The 18259-nt window shown below is 41.9% G+C and overlaps 1 protein-coding gene across 4 annotated transcripts in view; it reads right to left on the minus strand.

The window, feature by feature from the left end:
* The window catches only part of GAS2 (growth arrest specific 2), a 109155-nt gene that overhangs the window by 24318 nt on the left and 66578 nt on the right, over positions 1 to 18259 (minus strand). For all 4 annotated transcript variants that reach the window (XM_073578281.1, XM_073578280.1, XM_073578277.1 and 1 more), the window contains 3 exons: positions 12022 to 12085; positions 5128 to 5275; positions 4630 to 4737 (listed from right to left, as the gene is read on the minus strand). In XM_073578281.1, coding sequence (XP_073434382.1) covers positions 4630 to 4737; positions 5128 to 5275; positions 12022 to 12085 — 320 coding nt within the window. The remainder of the gene's footprint in view (positions 1 to 4629; positions 4738 to 5127; positions 5276 to 12021; positions 12086 to 18259) is intronic.

Below are 18259 nucleotides of genomic sequence, written 5' to 3' on the forward strand. Positions count from 1 at the left end.
GTCAGATTGATAATTATGTATTGCAGTGTATTTTATAAGCAATAAAGAGATCAGAAGTTAAAGTCCCTTATAAAAACATTAAAAATACTTTTAAAAAATATGAAAAAAAAAACAAAAGTTTAAAAGTTTAAATCACCCCTCTTTCTTAAGTGTAAAAGAGCAAAATAAAATGAAAATACCATAGCACTTCTAGAAAGTCTGATATAATGTGATGCAGAGTAGAGGGGATGGAGCATGACTAGAGTTGAGCGATACCGTCCGATACTTCAAAGTATCGGATCGGAATGGATCGGCCGATCTTAAAAAAAAGTATCGGTATCGCCGATTCCGATACCGGAAGTCCCATTCAAGCCTATGGGACTTCCGGTATCGGAATAAGAAAAATCCTGTTTTTCCCTTGTACAGCCTCTCTGGGGTCTGTACGGGCCTTTCGGGGGGCTGTGCCGGCCTGCCAGGGGGTCTGTGCAGGCTCCGGTGGTCTGTGCCGGCCTGCCGGGGGGCTGTGCCGGCCTGCCAGGGGGCTGTGCAGGCTCCGGGGGGCTGTGCCGGCCTGCCGGGGGGCTGTGCAGGCTCCGGGGGGCTGTGCCGGCCTGCCGGGGGGCTGTGCCGGCCTGCCGGGGGGCTGTGCAGGCTTCGGGGGTCTGTGCAGGCATCGTCCGATGGGACTACAAGTCCCATCGGGCGATGCCTGCTACCATGACAGTGATTGACACATTAGCCAATGATGGGACAGTAGTAGTCCCATCATCCGGCTAATGTGTTGAATGTAAAAAAAAAAAAAAATTACATGCTACATACATGCTACATACATACAACATGCATACTACATACATGCTACATTCATACTACATACTACATACATGCTACATTCATACTACATATATACTACATGCAACATACTACATATATACTACATGCATGCAACATGCATACTACATATATACTACATGCAACATACATACTACATATATACTACATGCAACATACATACTACATATATACTACATGCATGCAACATGCATACTACATATATACTACATGCTACATACATACTACATATATACTACATACATACTGCATGCTACATACATACTACATGCTACATACATACCACATACATACTACATACATACTACATGCTACATATATACTACATATATACTACATGCTACATACATACTACATATATGCTACATACATACTACATACATACTACATGCATGCTACATACATACTACATGCTACATACATACCACATACATACTACATGCTACATACATACTACATATATACTACATGCATGCTACATACATACTACATGCTACATATATACTACATACATACTACATGCTACATACATACTACATACATACTACATGCATGCTACATACATACTACATGCATGCTACATACATACTACATGCTACATACATACCACATACATACTACATGCTACATACATACTACATATATACTACATGCATGCTACATACATACTGCATGCTACATGCATGCTACATACATACTACATACATACTACATGCTACATACATACCACATATATACTACATACATACTACATACAATACATTCATACAATACATACATAGACATACAGTACATATAACATAGAGTAACATACTTACCAATACTTGTCACATTGTTCCCCGAAGCCATTGTCGTCTACGGAATAAATATTAACATAACAAACCACAAAAATACTCACCCACGATCCGAAGCAGTCCACGAGTGTGTCCCACGACGATCTTGGGTAGAGAACTGCAGCATCAGCTGTTGCTGCCGTTCTCAACGGGCTGCAGGAATCCAATGACGGAAGGTAGGTATCCTTCCGCACTGTATTCCTCCGCCACTTAAAAAAAAAAAAGTCCCTAGTCTCACTTTATGCCATTGCTGCGTGGTCCTGCAGCCCGTAGAGAACGGCAGCAACAGCTGATGCTGCAGTTCTCTACCCAAGATCGTCGTGGGACACACTCGTGGACTGCTTCGGATCGTGGGTGAGTATTTTTGTGGTTTGTTATGTTAATATTTATTCCGTAAAAGACAATGGCTTCGGGGAACAATGTGACAAGTATTGGTAAGTATGTTACTCTATGTTATATGTACTGTATGTCTATGTATGTATTGTATGAATGTATTGTATGTAGCATGCATGTAGTATATATGTGGTATGTATGTAGCATGTAGTATGTATGTAGTATGTATGTAGCATGCATGTAGTATATATGTAGTATGTATGTAGCATGTAGTATGTATGTAGTATGTATGTGGTATGTATGTAGCATGTAGTATGTATGTAGCATGCATGTAGTATGTATGTAGTATGTATGTAGTATATATGTAGTATGTATGGAGCATGTAGTATGTATGTAGCATGCATGTAGTATATATGTAGTATGTATGTAGCATGTAGTATGTATGTAGCATGCATGTAGTATATATGTAGTATGTATGTAGCATGTAGTATGTATGTAGCATGCATGTAGTATATATGTAGTATGTATGTAGCATGTAGTATGTATGTAGCATGCATGTAGTATATATGTAGTATGTATGTAGCATGTAGTATGTATGTAGCATGCATGTAGTATGTATGTAGTATGTATGTAGTATGTATGTGGTATGTATGTAGCATGTATGTATGTAGCATGCATGTAGTATGTATGTAGTATGCATGTAGTATATATGTAGTATGTATGTAGCATGTAGTATGTATGTAGCATGCATGTAGTATATATGTAGTATGTATGTATGTAGTATGTATGTAGTATATATGTAGCATGTAGTATGTATGTAGCATGCATGTAGTATATATGTGTTATGTATGTAGTATGTATGTGGTATATATGTGGTATGTATGTGGTATATATGTGGTATGTATGTGGTATGTATGTAGTATGTATGTAGTATGTATGTGGTATGTATGTAGCATGCATGTAGCATGCATGTAGTATGTATGTAGTATTTTTTTTTTTTTTTTTAACATTTAACACATTAGCCGGATGATGGGACTACTACTGTCCCATCATTGGCTAATGTGTCAATCACTGTCATGGTAGCAGGCATCGCCAGATGGGACTTGTAGTCCCATCGGACGATGCTTGCACAGACCCCCGGACATCAGCACAGCCCCCCGGCAGGCCGGCACAGCCCCCCGGCAGGCCGGTACAGACCCCCACAGGGTGCACAGACCACCGGCAGGCCGGCACAGCCCCCCGGCAGGCCGGTACAGACCACCGGCAGGCCGGCACAACCCCCCGGCAGGCCGGTACAGACCCCGGGCAGTCCACACAGCCCCCCGGCAGGCCGGCAGAGACCCCCGGAAGGCCCGAAATGACGGCGCATCATGATGCGCACACACCGCGCATCTTGATGACGTCAGGCTGTCAATCAACTTTGAACTTCCGATTCCGATGCCGACTTCCGATATTGAAAAAATATCGGAAGTCGGTATCGGAATTCCGATACAGCAAGTATCGGCCGATACCCGATACTTGCGGTATCGGAATGCTCAACACTAAGCATGACACAAAAATCTAGGGATCCATCTTTGTGCCATGCTTTGACCCCTTCTCTATATTAGATTCTCTTTATAGAATTGTTTTATGTGAAATCTTACGGTTTAAAGAAGGTCAAAAGAATTCCGGTTTTGCTCCTATTATATTCCCTCTGCTGTCCTGAGCGTGCCGTCTTTTGTTTTTTTTTAAATCTGCCATACGGTTCCGAAGATATAGGCCTTTTTACTTAGTGCTAATTTTGATGGCCATAACAAAGAGGCGTGGTTCACAGGATCCTCTGGGGCGTGTCTTTAGGCTGCTCTGCATAATTACCATATGAGCCATGCCCCCGTGGAAAGATTATAAAAAGTAGCAGTGAATAAAAATGCCCATATCTTTGGAACCATATGGTGGATTTAAAAGAAATAAAAAGCAGATTTCTCAGCGGAGTAGTGGGAATAAAATAAGTGGAAAATCAGGAGACTTTTGACCTGGTGACAGGTTTTAAACAACCACACAGAGACTGCCAGTCACATCAGTGAAGTGGACGATCCTTTGGGACTGTGGCACGAAGTGTGGGTGGCACGTAGACAAGTTGACAGTAAATTGCTTGCAGTCTACGGCTGCCCCTCCAGGACTCTGCTGTCTCACACAGAAAGCCCAGTTACTTTATTTATGCAGCAGCTGGAAAATGGCCAGAACTGCTTCATAACCATCTCTCTCAGATTACACCATTTGTACCGACAAAACTCTGCATTTGATGAAGCAGCGTGTAGGTGACTGCGACGTGTCCGCCTACCCATGAAAAGACGGATATAAATGTAAGAAATTCATTATATTGTAGCGTCCCATTTTACTTTCTACGGAAATGGAATAGTAAATTGGTTTTCTAAGTAAGTTCCTGATCCTGACCGTATGGGCTCCTGAAGTCTCTAGTGAGGTCTTCCAGTCTACATGATAAATTACATAAATGCGGCTGCTTTCCAGCTGCATACTGACACTAGGGGACATTAAAAGCACAGAGCAAAGCTTTGACACATCAACATTAGAAATATAATATATGCCGTATATAAAATAAACTATAAATGAACTCGGAGAATAAAAAAAACTTTACCCTTATAAAAAGGATTTTCTCTCCGACCTTGTACCGTCCTTGAGAAAGACGCTCCACGCAGAATTTACTGGGACATTTACAAGGAGGATCTTCGGAGATACGTTGAACCTAAAAATACAAAAGTTTAATCTGTTTAGAGACGGGACTTAAAAAATCAAAGCGATAGAAGTCAAACCATTCCCCTATGTTATACCCGCAAGGAGCTGAGATATTGGGAGCTGTCTGTAGGGTCCTCACTCCGCAGAGCTTTAGTTTTCTCCATGTTGCCCATGAAAAGCAACAGTGACTGCAATGTTCTCTTCATGTGGTCCTGCAAACAGCTCCACATATCTCAGCTTCCAGAAGCCCTGCCAGTGCGACAGAGACCACGTAAAGGGTTGAGAATGGATAAACTGTTGCGCTGCACCGCCGCTGACCTAGTGCGGGGGGAAGATGTCTCCTCGTAGATATAATGTAATGTATATGTCGCAGGGGCTCAGAAAGAGTCACAGAACTTACAGCATCATCTAGTAACTTTCCAGCGCTCTTTTTCCCAGATGTGGTCTTTGTGGGTGAGGAGGACGGTGACGGGGTGAGGGTTGAAAGTTTTTCTTCCTGTTCAATCTCTTTTTCCAGTTTTATTAATCCAGGCGGCTCCACACCAAACCTGAGGGCGTCCGATAATGAGAAGGTTATAGAATACAAACAAGAGTAATGCAATATTTAGTGAAAGTGATAATAATACGTAAACCTCAGCTTGTGACCACCCACCAGACCAGCTCACGCCTCTCCTGAAATACTCTGTGCTCCTTCAATATCAGGAGATCTCTGGTCAATCCCACTCATAAGGTCAGCATGGGTCTCTCATTTCATCCGGCTCCTCGCCCCCTGGTGTATAACATCCGGCCCCCTGGTGTATAATATCCGGTCCCTCGCCCCTGATGTATAACATCCAGCCTCTCGCTCCCTGGTGTATAACATCTGGCCCCTTGGTGTATAATATCTGGCCCTTCGCCCCCTGGTGTATAACATCTTGCCCCTTGCCCCCTAGTGAATAACATTGGGCTCTTGCCTCCTGGTGTATAACATCCAGCCCCTCGCCCCCAGGTGTATAACATCCGGCCCCTCGCCTCCTGGTGTATAACATCCAGGCCCTCACCCTCTGGTGTATAACATCTGGCCCCTTGCCCCCTGGTGTATAGCATCTGGCCCCTCGCCCCCTGGTGTATAGCATCCGGCCCCTCGCCCCCTGGTGTATAACATATAGCCCCTCGCCCCTGGTGTATAACATATAGCCCCTCGCCCCTGGTGTATAACATCTTTCCCCTCACCCCCCCTGGTGTATAGCATCCGGCCCCTCGCCCCCTGCTGTATAATATCCGGTCCCTCGTCCCTTGTATAACATCCGGCCCCTCGCCCCCTGGTGTATAACATCCGGCCCCTCGCCCCCTGGTGTATAACATCCTTCCCCTCACCCCCTGGTGTATAGCATCCGGCCCCTCGCCCCCTGCTGTATAATATCCGGCCCCTCGTCCCTTGGTGTATAACATCTGGTCTCTCGCCCCCTGGTGTATAACATCTGGCCCCTCGCCTCCTGGTGTATAACATCCAGCCCCTCGCCCCCTGGTGTATAACATCTGGCCCCTCGCCTCCTGGTGTATAACATTCAGGCCCTCGCCCCCTGGTGTATAACATCCGGCCCTTCGCCCCTGGTGTATAACATATAGCCCCTCGCCCCTGGTGTATAACATCCTTCCCCTCACCCCCTGGTGTATAGCATCTGGCCCACGCCCCCTGCTGTATAATATCCGTCCCCTCTTCCCTTGGTGTATAACATCCGGTCCCTCGCCCTGCGGTGTATAACATTCGGCCCCAGTGTATAAGCTACAGCCCCCCTCCCCGGTATATAACATCAACCCCCCACCATGCCTTCCGCCTTTTCGAACATGTGACAGAGCAGCCACTGATGTCAGCGCGGTCCTGTAATAGGAGCCACTGGGGTAACAAGTCCGTTCATGACATTTCTGCCCCCTAAATCTTTCCCATCACCTATGAGTGATATTATTGAGACATGGAAGGTGAGATGTGGAGGGGGCACTTACTTTACTCCACAAAATGTATGTACCCCTCTCCATACTTCTCTGTTTGGTGGTGTGAACACTGTCCTACAGACTTGTTCACTGTGTGCATGGCCCATGTGTTTATATTCTATTAATAAGGGGATAAGTACTTACAACAAGAGGGTCCTTACTGCCCCCCAGACATTGAGCATAAATCAAAGCAATACTTTGTAGACATGACTTGGGGGTTACATTTCTGTACGTAGAGGGGCACTTGGCGTAGAAACCCCAGTGTAACGCTGGGATATCATGGACACGGCACGGATCGACCTATAATTCTGTCATCTGCGATTGTGCTTTTCCTGCAAACAGCAGCGCTGCGCCATAGACGCCAAGAACAATGGAAACCTAGAAGTGGAGGGAACCGGTCGGCGGTTTGGATGAAACACTCCCCGAGCCGGGAAGGAATGGCTATAAAGATTCCTTGTACTTCCTGTCTGTCTGGCCGGTCCTGTGGGCCATAAATCACAGACGTCCCTGAGGATGGAGAACCTACACCTGCACACGGGCCAGGCCATAAAATAAGAGATGTGGCTGCAGCACACACAGCTCTCTTGTGCCTGCAGCTCAAATCACCAAAATATGACCACCTCCCTCGCCGCCGGCCCGCGCCAATCTGCTGCCTATAAAATACAACATTATGAGGAACTCTCCATCTACTCCATCTCCATTACCTGCACGGTGAAGTCACACAGGCATAATCTTTACCAAAGCCAGAGATTAATCCTCAGACCAGCAGTGGACGGCGCTTAAAGGGAAAGTATCATCACAAAATGGCCCATTAGTTAAATCAGAATTTTGTATTAAATGTATTTTTTTTTTTTATAAAATATATTTTTCATATCACAATCTGTATTAAAAAAAATTAGAAATCACACTGGCTACTGGGGCTTTAGATTGCTGGTTCCCAGTCCTTTCAGGATGAGTTTTCAGCAGTCTCATTATCAACAGAGGCAGGATTAAAATAACTAATAAACCTCTGTAATATTCACAATTGGTGATGTCACAGCTCACCTCCTCCCTCTCATGTACGATGACTCATAACACCTCTATACACAGCTGATAACACAATATCTAACAATCACAATAGGTGATGTCATAGCTCACCTCCTCCTGTACAATGACTGATAACACCTCTATATACAGTAGATAACACAGGATCCACCATTCACAATAGATGATATCACAGCTCACCTCCTCCTTCTGCATAATGACTGATAACACCTCTATATACAGTAGATAACATAGAATCCACCAATCACAATAGGTGATGTCACAGCTCACCCCCTCCCTCTCCTGTTCAATGACTATTAACACCTCTATATACAGCTGATATACAGGATCTACTATTCACAATAGGTGATGTCACAGCTCACCTCCTCTTGTACAATGACAGATAACCTCTATATACAGAAGATAACACAGGATCCACCATTCACAATTGGTTATGTTACAGCTCACCTCCTTCTCCCTGTACAATAACTGATGACATACGATCTGCGTGATATCACAGCTCACCTCCTCCTTCTATACAATGACTGATAACACAGGATCCAACATTCACAATAAGTGATGTCACAGCTCACCTCCTGCCCCTCCTGTACAATAACTGATAACATATCTATATATAGTAGATAACCCAGGATCTACCATTCACAATAGAAGATGTCACAGCTCACCTTCTCTACTTCACACACGCTCATTAGATCCTTCAATACAATAGATAAGGGCCAGTGTCAGACCATTGTGGCTAATGTACGTGTGTTATTTTCTGAAACAATAGGAAGTTAGGACCCAATTCATTTTTACATTTTTTTCTAAGTTTTTGGTATTTTTTCTCCTATTTTTCCTCTATTTCTTATGTTTATCATTGTGGGCAGGTTTCCAGCTAATTCATCAGTTGCTACATTTTAAGACGTCTAAACATTTTTACACGAATGTCTGAACTTTCACCTACCCCCCCCCCCCCCCCCGGTGTAATTTTATGGACATCTGTAATTTTTGCGTAAATTTTGCAACACGTTAGCAGAACATGCGACTTGTTTAGCGTTGAAAGGTTGCAAAAAAAGGTGAAAAATAAGAAGCATTTTTGATTTTGTGCTGAGTTCACAAACATGTGGCACTAAATACGTCAACGAATGCCACAAGACAAAGCAAAAGAGAAAAGTTACAGAGAAAAAAAAAGTAAAATAATGAATCGGTCACACAGAGTTTTAAATTACGATTATTGGCCACGTGAAAAGGTGATGATTGCGATACGAAAAATATTAATAAAAAGTGACCGATACATTCAACACAACCTAAACAGCACATTATCTGATGATACATTTTGTTATTTTTTTTTTTTTTCACACTGATAGATTCCCATTAAATGATAATCCTGGGGAAAGAGGGATTTTCTTGGCCAGAAAAAAAAAAAAAAGAATTAGAGACAAATTATTCCCAAACTTGTAGGAAAGCCCCTATAAAGTGCTCCCACTCTTGGGGAACCCCTAAAACTCCCCCATCCTGCTGAGCTCACTGATAGATTCTTAGTTAACCCATTCTGACCAAATGTGATTTACAGCAGCCTACGTGCAGCACTCATCCCGAACCTACTGTAGATCTTTCAGCGATCGTTGCGGCGCAGCTTCTACTAACAGAAGCAAATATTTTCCCTAACATCAGAATATCTGACAATACTGCAAAATAAGAGGATTTAAAGGGCAGGTAAACTGTGCAACCAAATCTCAGGTTTCACCGCAGTGCATCTAAAATAAACTATCACTATCCTTAGCGCAAGGGTGTTTGCTTACAAATTCGGCCCATCACCTTTCACGCCATGGGAATGAGGTCCCCACAACCCCTTTAATATCCTCAGAGGTGCCAGCTGCATAACTCAAAAAAGAGGTGGCGTTTGAAGGGACCGGGGATCACAATCTAGAGACACCCATCGGATCGGACCACGCAATTTACATGCAACAAGGGACATGTATAAAACACATTTTTGGAGGTAAACCCCTAGGGATATATATAAGGTTGTAGGGGACCAAGTCACATGGTCTTAATGGAGATGGGCAGGGTTTGTAAGCAAAAAAGCTGGCGACAGGTTTCCTTTATGAAAGGAGCCCATTACATCGCCATCTGCCATCCCAAAATTCTGCTCTTATACATTTGAAAATTAGGCCTGCAAGTGCACTGGTTGACATATCAGTACTTGCAGTCTATGGCTCCTGCATAACGTCACCTCGACGCTCCATTGTAAATCAAGTAGTGGATGGCGGTGCTGGTGGGGAAAAACTAAGAGGAGCCATCAACTGCAAGTGCACAGAAACTCCTATACAGTGGGGAAAAAAAGTATTTAGTCAGTCAGCAATAGTGCAAGTTCCACCACTTAAAAAGATGAGAGGCGTCTGTAATTTACATCATAGGTAGACCTCAACTATGGGAGACAAACTGAGAAGAAAAAATCCAGAAAATCACATTGTCTGTTTTTTTTTCATTTTATTTGCATATTATGGTGGAAAATAAGTATTTGGTCAGAAACAAAATTTCATCTCAATACTTTGTGATATATCCTTTGTTGGCAATGACAGAGGTCAAACGTTTTCTGTAAGTCTTCACAAGGTTGCCACACACTGTTGTTGGTATGTTGGCCCATTCCTCCATGCAGATCTCCTCTAGAGCAGTGATGTTTTTGGCTTTTCGCTTGGCAACACGGACTTTCAACTCCCTCCAAAGGTTTTCTATAGGGTTGAGATCTGGAGACTGGCTAGGCCACTCCAGGACCTTGAAATGCTTCTTACGAAGCCACTCCTTCGTTGCCCTGGCGGTGTGCTTTGGATCATTGTCATGTTGAAATACCCAGCCACGTTTCATCTTCAATGCCCTTGCTGATGGAAGGAGGTTTGCACTCAAAATCTCACGATACATGGCCCCATTCATTCTTTCATGTACCCGGATCAGTCGTCCTGGCCCCTTTGCAGAGAAACAGCCCCAAAGCATGATGTTTCCACCACCATGCTTTACAGTAGGTATGGTGTTTGATGGATGCAACTCAGTATTCTTTTTCCTCCAAACACGACAAGTTGTGTTTCTACCAAACAGTTCCAGTTTGGTTTCATCAGACCATAGGACATTCTCCCAAAACTCCTCTGGATCATCCAAATGCTCTCTAGCAAACTTCAGACGGGCCCGGACATGTACAGGCTTAAGCAGTGGGACACGTCTGGCACTGCAGGATCTGAGTCCATGGTGGCGTAGTGTGTTACTTATGGTAGGCCTTGTTACATTGGTCCCAGTTCTCTGCAGTTCATTCACTAGGTCCCCCCGCGTGGTTCTGGGATTTTTGCTCACCGTTCTTGTGATCATTCTGACCCCACGGGGTGGGATTTTGCGTGGAGCACCAGATCGAGGGAGATTATCAGTAGTCTTGTATGTCTTCCATTTTCTAATTATTGCTCCCACAGTTGATTTCTTCACTCCAAGCTGGTTGGCTATTGCAGATTCAGTCTTCCCAGCCTGGTGCAGGGCTACAATTTTGTTTCTGGTGTCCTTTGACAGCTCTTTGGTCTTCACCATAGTGGAGTTTGGAGTCAGACTGTTTGAGGGTGTGCACAGGTGTCTTTTTATACTGATAACAAGTTTAAACAGGTGCCATTACTACAGGTAATGAGTGGAGGAAAGAGGAGACTCTTAAAGAAGAAGTTACAGGTCTGTGAGAGCCAGAAATCTTGATTGCTTGTTTCTGACCAAATACTTATTTTCCACCATAATATGCAAATAAAATGAAAAAAAAACAGACAATGTGATTTTCTGGATTTTTTTTTCTCAGTTTGTCTCCCATAGTTGAGGTCTACCTATGATGTAAATTACAGACGCCTCTCATCTTTTTAAGTGGTGGAACTTGCACTATTGCTGACTGACTAAATACTTTTTTTCCCCACTGTAAGTGCACTTGCAGGCCTAATTTGCATAGCAATAAAATTCCAATTTTACAGTGATTTGCCAAGGAGCTGTATACATAATACGGTTGGAGGCTATTTGTACAGTTACTTTGTTTTTGCTTTCAGATGCATTGGAGCAATAAAAACCCGATTGCACAAGTCTACATACCCTTTAATATAATGGAGCAGAGCATGAAAGGATCTCTCAGTTGCTCATTTACACATCTGCCTCCAAGATGTGGACTATCGGTCACAGTTACTGCAGCAGATTATTATCACAGGAGGAAAGAAAAAAATGAAAAGTCAAATATGTAAAAAATGTAAAAAAAAAAAAAAAGAATAAATATTTTTGGAATGTATCTTCTCACCTGGCCGCAATTCTCCCCAGCTCTAGTAAGCACAGGCAAACTTCTCTGGGCTGCTTATGTAGAACTAGAGGAGCAAAGGACGAAAAGCAATTAGTCAGCTGTGGCAATATAAGGAAACAGTAATATTTAATGGGTGTTTCCCTTTAAGAATAAAAAATAATGCTCTCTTAAAACTTTAATTAAACTTTGCACTTACTACTACTACTACTTTAAATTCTATAGTTTACTGTTTGTTGTCTTGGTGACCGACCGCCTCTGCAGTCTATCAGGGGTGGCCCGTTTTTATATAACTGTGCAGTTTACCTTTCAAGAGCCCAGAAAAGTTGGGTGACAACTTGTCAGCTGGGACAATGTCTATTGGTTGTCAGCCAAGGTTTCTGGAAATGGATACAATTAAGTAAGAAACAGAACAATTAAAATTCTATTTTTCCATTTTTTTTTCTTCTTAAAGCGGTATGCACACGTTAATTGTGAACAGGTTTAAGCGGTGACCTCTGCACAACCATCGATGACTCAAATATGCCATTAATGTTTGATGAACAGGGGATAAAGCTGATCGTCAAGGGGCACAACAGTCAGGTTTCCCCCCCAAAATGGGTATTGCTAAGACAGATCATCAATATTAGTGCCAAGGTGGCCCCCTTAAAGGGGAACTCCTCAATAATGACATGCTTATAGACAGATGTAGCCACACGAGTGCAGTGAAGGATTGGCGTATCACAGCTTTCAGTGATGGGTGCCATGACTTTAATGAGGTCGTTAGTGTAAATGAATCATGTGTTTATTACTGACATCTACAAGCCGGTGCGGACAGGTGAGATTTCTGCTCAGGTCATCAGTAGACCCGATCACTCACAGAGGACTGTCTTGACCAGATTCTATTGCAACAAATCCTCAGCTGTGAGAAGTCACTGCAGGTTATCGGTCACATCTCTGGATGTAAAACAGGAAGGTTTGGTTCACTGACAGCAAGCAGAGATCTTGACAGTTATGAGAAATTATAATACAAAGGATACAGGAAAGATGGAAAGTATTAACGCCAGTGACATTAATAATAATGATGATGATCACATGTGAAATGAGGACTGACAGGATGTCCATGTGCACAATGATTTCCTACCATAACGGAGAAACAGCCGTCAATATATTCAGCTGACACAAGGAGGAAAAGATTTACAGGTTAATATATATAAAAAAAAAAATGAAATCTAAAAAAAAAAAAAATTAAACATATAAAAATAAATTATCATGAAAAATTATGGTTATTCTGCAGCAAATAATCTAATTTTATATTGGAATATGTGTAATATAAAGTATTAATATAATTTAATATTAAACGATAATAATATGATGCAATATTATAATCCCTGTGGTGTCACCAGCGCCCTTCACTACAGCGAATACGGCTTCAGAAAATGACCTATTGTTTAAATCAGGTTTTTATGCATTTTTTTTTTTTTACAGTTTGAAAATGTTTTCTTCAATTTTACATATCATTATCTACATAAGAAAATAGGGCAGCACTAGGGACCAGCGTTCAGGACAACTTCACTAGAATCACTAATAATACTGCTCATTCATACAAAATCTACCGTATGTAATAAAAAAAAATTAAAATCTTGAAATTTTCACACTAGCCACAGGGCTTTATGCTAGAGTCACACTTCCTGTTCTGCACAGTAGACATTTCACAGTCTCATTATCATGACAGACATGATAACAATGACAGGTAAAATCTATACTATTCACAATAGGTGATGTCACAGCTCACCTCCACCTCCTGTACAATGACTGATAACACCTCTATACACAGTAGATAACACAGGATCCACTATTCACAATAGTTGGTATCACAGCTCACCTTCTCCTCCTCCTGTATAATGACAGATAACCCCTCTGTATACAGTAGATAATACATGATCCACCATTCCCAATTGGTGATGTCACAGTTCACCTCCTCCTGTACAATGACTGATAACTCCTTTATATACAGTAGATAACACAGGATCCACCATACACAATAGGTGATGTCACAGCTCACCTCCTCCTCCTCCTGTACAGTGACTGATAACACCTCGGTATACAGTAGATAATACATGATCCATTGTCCACCATTCCCAATAGGTGATGTCACAGCTCACCTCCTCCTCCTGTATGACTGATAACACCTCTATATACAGTAGATAACATAGGATCCACCAATTACAATAGGTGATGTCACAGTTCAAAATTCGTACATAAAATAATTCCTAATTGGAAGAATGTCAGCAAGTGTCAGCTATGCCCTTACTGGCACCTCTTGTTATTTTAATCATTATTTATTGGACATTTTAAGCACTATCTGATCTTTTCAGAAATGACCACTTTGGGGCCACAATAGGATAAACTATGCACCATTTCATGAGATTCCCGTAACATGGGACAGTTGTGTATACTGGGTAAAACCCCTAGATGGTTCTATTATTTATCTGGAATCTGTTAATTTAAAGTTTTTTTCTAGAGTAGGAACATTTTTTTTAAATATATTATTAGCATATTGGGTGTGGATAGAGGTCAATTCATCATATTAGGAACCTCAAATAAATAGTTGGAGTTCAGAATAAGATCAAAGAAAACCTGCCGTGTCCTTCTTGGAAGATCAGTTATTTGAATGGACTCCATGTAATACCTCAGATCTCCTGTGGTGGCACTACATGAAACTGAAACACTTGTTGCCAGGTTCCCTTATAGATAACAGCTTATTTCTAGGGATGTATCAGAAAACAATGCACTCCACTCTTTTGGGGTTGTGGTTGTGGTTATTGTTGTGGTGGTGGTTATAGTTCAATCAATCAATCAATCAAATTTATTATCGCCAAGTACATATTACATATATACAAGGATTTCTTTGTGGCAAAGAGGCAACATAATATATAACAACAGATACAACAAGTAACATCTAACAAGACAGATACAGTATATAGTCTACACATGACGATTTAATTGTTGAACAGAGAGTGGATAGAAGCTGTTCATATGGCGGTTGGTGCTGCATTTGGGGACTCTGAAGGGACGTCCTGAAGGGAGTAGTTGGAATGAGAAGTGTCCCGGGTGAGAGGGATCAGATGAAATTTTCAATGCGTGGGATCGAATACTCTTATCATAAAGATCCTGGATTTTAGGCAGGGGGGAACCTATAATTCTCTCTGCTGTTCTGAAAGTCCTTTGTAAGCGGAGTTTGTCATGCGCAGTGGCTCCCCCATACCAGACTATCAGAGAGGAACAAATCACAGATCTGATGACAGCATTAAAGAATAAGATCAGCAGATTCTTAGACAAACCATATCTTTTCAGCTGACGCAGGAAGAACATCCTCTGTTGTGCTTTTCTTATAACAGCATCCACGTTTTTCCCCCATTTAAGATCATGAGAGATGATAACACCAAGGAATTTGGTCTCTGTGACCCTAAGAACCACTTCGTCATGGATGTAGATTGGAAGTATCTCATGTTGATCTTTCCTAAAATCCACAACCATCTCAGCAGTTTTTTTAATGTTGAGTACAAGATTATTGGCTTTACACCAGTCACATATTCTTTCCACCTCACTCTGATACAAGTCTTCAGCATTTCCCCCGATGAGACCAATCAGTGTCATATCATCGGCAAATTTCAAGATTTTTACTGAGTCTGCTGAAGAGATGCAATCATTCACATAGAGAGAAAACAGTAACGGGGACAAAACACACCCCTGAGGTGCCCCGATGTTTGTGACCAAGGTGTCCGAAGTGAATGGTCCAACTTGTGGTGGTAGTTGTGTTGGTGGTAGTTGTGGTGGTGATTATTGTTGTGGTGGTGGTTATAGTTCTGGTGGTAGTTGTGTTGGTGGTAGTTGTGGTGGTGGTTGTTGTGGTGGTTGTGGTGGTGGTTATTGTTGTGGTAGTTGTGTTGGTGGTAGTTGTGGTGGTGGTTGTTGTGGTGGTTGTGGTGGTGGTTATAGTTGTGGTGGTGGTTGTGTTGGTGGTAGTTGTGGTAGTTGTTGTGGTGGTTGTGGTGGTGGTGGTAGTTGTGGTGGTGGTTGTGGTTGTCATGGTTGTTGTGGTAGTTATAGTTGTGGTGGTAGTTGTGTTGGTTGTTGTGGTGGTTGTGGTAGTTGTGGTGGTTGTGGTTGTCATGGTTGTGGTGGTAGTAGTTGTGGTGGTGGTGGTGGTAGTAGTTGTTGTTGTTCATTATTTACATCCAGTGTCTGGAAACCTGTACCGACCTCACACATTTCACAGCTAAGGGCTTGGTACAGTGTATCTAGTGCACCCAATCCTTCCTAACCTAAACTTTCTTGACTCTAAGCTGATACAGTGTCTCAGTGTAGACATAATGTAACAAATAGGGCAGGAAAAATAATGTATGTACTGGTTTTGGAAATGTTTGAAATGATTAAACTCTACACAATGCAGGAAAGCCCCATATTAAAGAATATTCCTCAGCCCACCTTTACACAGAAAAAAGATTTTGAAAACTTTCTAAGTTTCGGGACAAGTTTGGAGATTACTCCTATGGTGGCCACTGCGGCTCCTACAGGGGTTGTCACAAACTGTTCAGCAGTAAATCTGCCAGGCTTTACAGTGACATAGGAGTAGGGGGTGTATCACCATATATCTAGCACTCAGCACCTGACGCATTTCGGGCTGCAGGCCAAATTGCAGAATGTGATTTCCTTTGGAACGTGGAGCATCTGAAATCTATAATATTTTATAATGTATTTTATGGAAGAGCCTGGCCGCCGTCTAGAGCGCTGTCAGCGCAGCCGGCAGCTGATGGACAGTACTGCTTATGATTAATGGTCCCCATGCAAATGGATTAATCCATTATTAAATGCTGACCTTTCTCCTTTTTTAAAAAAAAAAAAGTTTTTCTTTTCTTTTATAAATGTCTGCCTCTGGTTTAGATATCAGGAGTGGACAGATCGGAGGTGGATGAAGGAGACTCAGCGTCCCGCTTGTGAATTATGTCGTCTATCTATGTAACTGCGCATCATGTTCACTTAATCGCTTATAGCTGCACTAAATATATTTTGGTAAAAGACAAATTAGTTTTGTTCCAGGCTGAGAAAATTAATTTTGTGCACAGTGAATCCGGGTTCTGTTTCAGGAAAATTCCATACACTTGTGTGTTACAATTGAATTTTGTGCCACGGATAAACTTTTATGCTGCCACAAAATCAAGTTGGTAAAGTAAAAAAAAAAAACAAAACAAACAAAAAATATTTTTTTGTCCTTGTTTTGGAGAACGGAGAAGTTTCTTGGAGCCAGGCCTGAAGTATGGTCCGAAATAATAGGACTTTCTTAAAGGCACAACGTCTAAATTATGCGGAGTATGAAAGAAGAACAGGATACCGTCCAAAGGACATTTACAAAAACGGATCCTGGATTTTTAGACTTACTGTCAATGTCTTTTTTCTGTAACTCTTCCGGCACTTTATATAGTTAAGAGTGGTTTCCCAGAATGGGATTGTAATTAGAATACAGTTATACAGTCCACGTACTAAAAAGTGATGCAGAATTAAAGATACAGATTGGTAAAGAACAGTATGTTGATGGCAGTGGTGTAACTAGAGTCTGATGAGCCCCGATGCAAGATTTGGATTGCCTCCTCCCATCCTGATATATGTGTCTTCCATCCTGGTAGATACAGTGTGTTCCTCATCCTGACCCCATCTTGGTATATATGTCCCTCATCCTGGTATATATGTCTCTTAACTTGGTATACATATCTCCTATCCTGGGGTCATCCTGGTACATATGTCCAGCCATCCTAGGATAAGTCCCTTATCCTGGGCCCCATCCTGCTATATATATCCCCCATCCTGGTATATATGTCCCTTATCCAGGGCCCCATCCTGATATATATATATATATATATATATATATATATATATATATATTGTGTCCCTTATCCAGGGCCCCATCCTGATATATATATATATATATATATATATATATATATATATATATATATATATATATTGTGTCCCTTATCCAGGGCCCCATCCTGATAAATATATATACTGTATATATATATATATATATATATATATATATATATATATATATATCCCAGATCCAGGTAAAAGTCTCAGCATGCACGAGTTGGATGATATTTGACTATGCAAGTCAATGAGTCCATGGAGCACATCAGACTGCACTCGAATGACATCTGAGTGCAGTCCGATTTCCACCAACTGACAGAATGGAGAATTTTTT

Source organism: Dendrobates tinctorius, unplaced genomic scaffold, assembly GCF_039654945.1.
Source record: "Dendrobates tinctorius isolate UK_male_01 unplaced genomic scaffold, ASM3965494v1 ptg000059l, whole genome shotgun sequence".
NCBI lineage: Eukaryota > Metazoa > Chordata > Amphibia > Anura > Dendrobatidae > Dendrobates > Dendrobates tinctorius.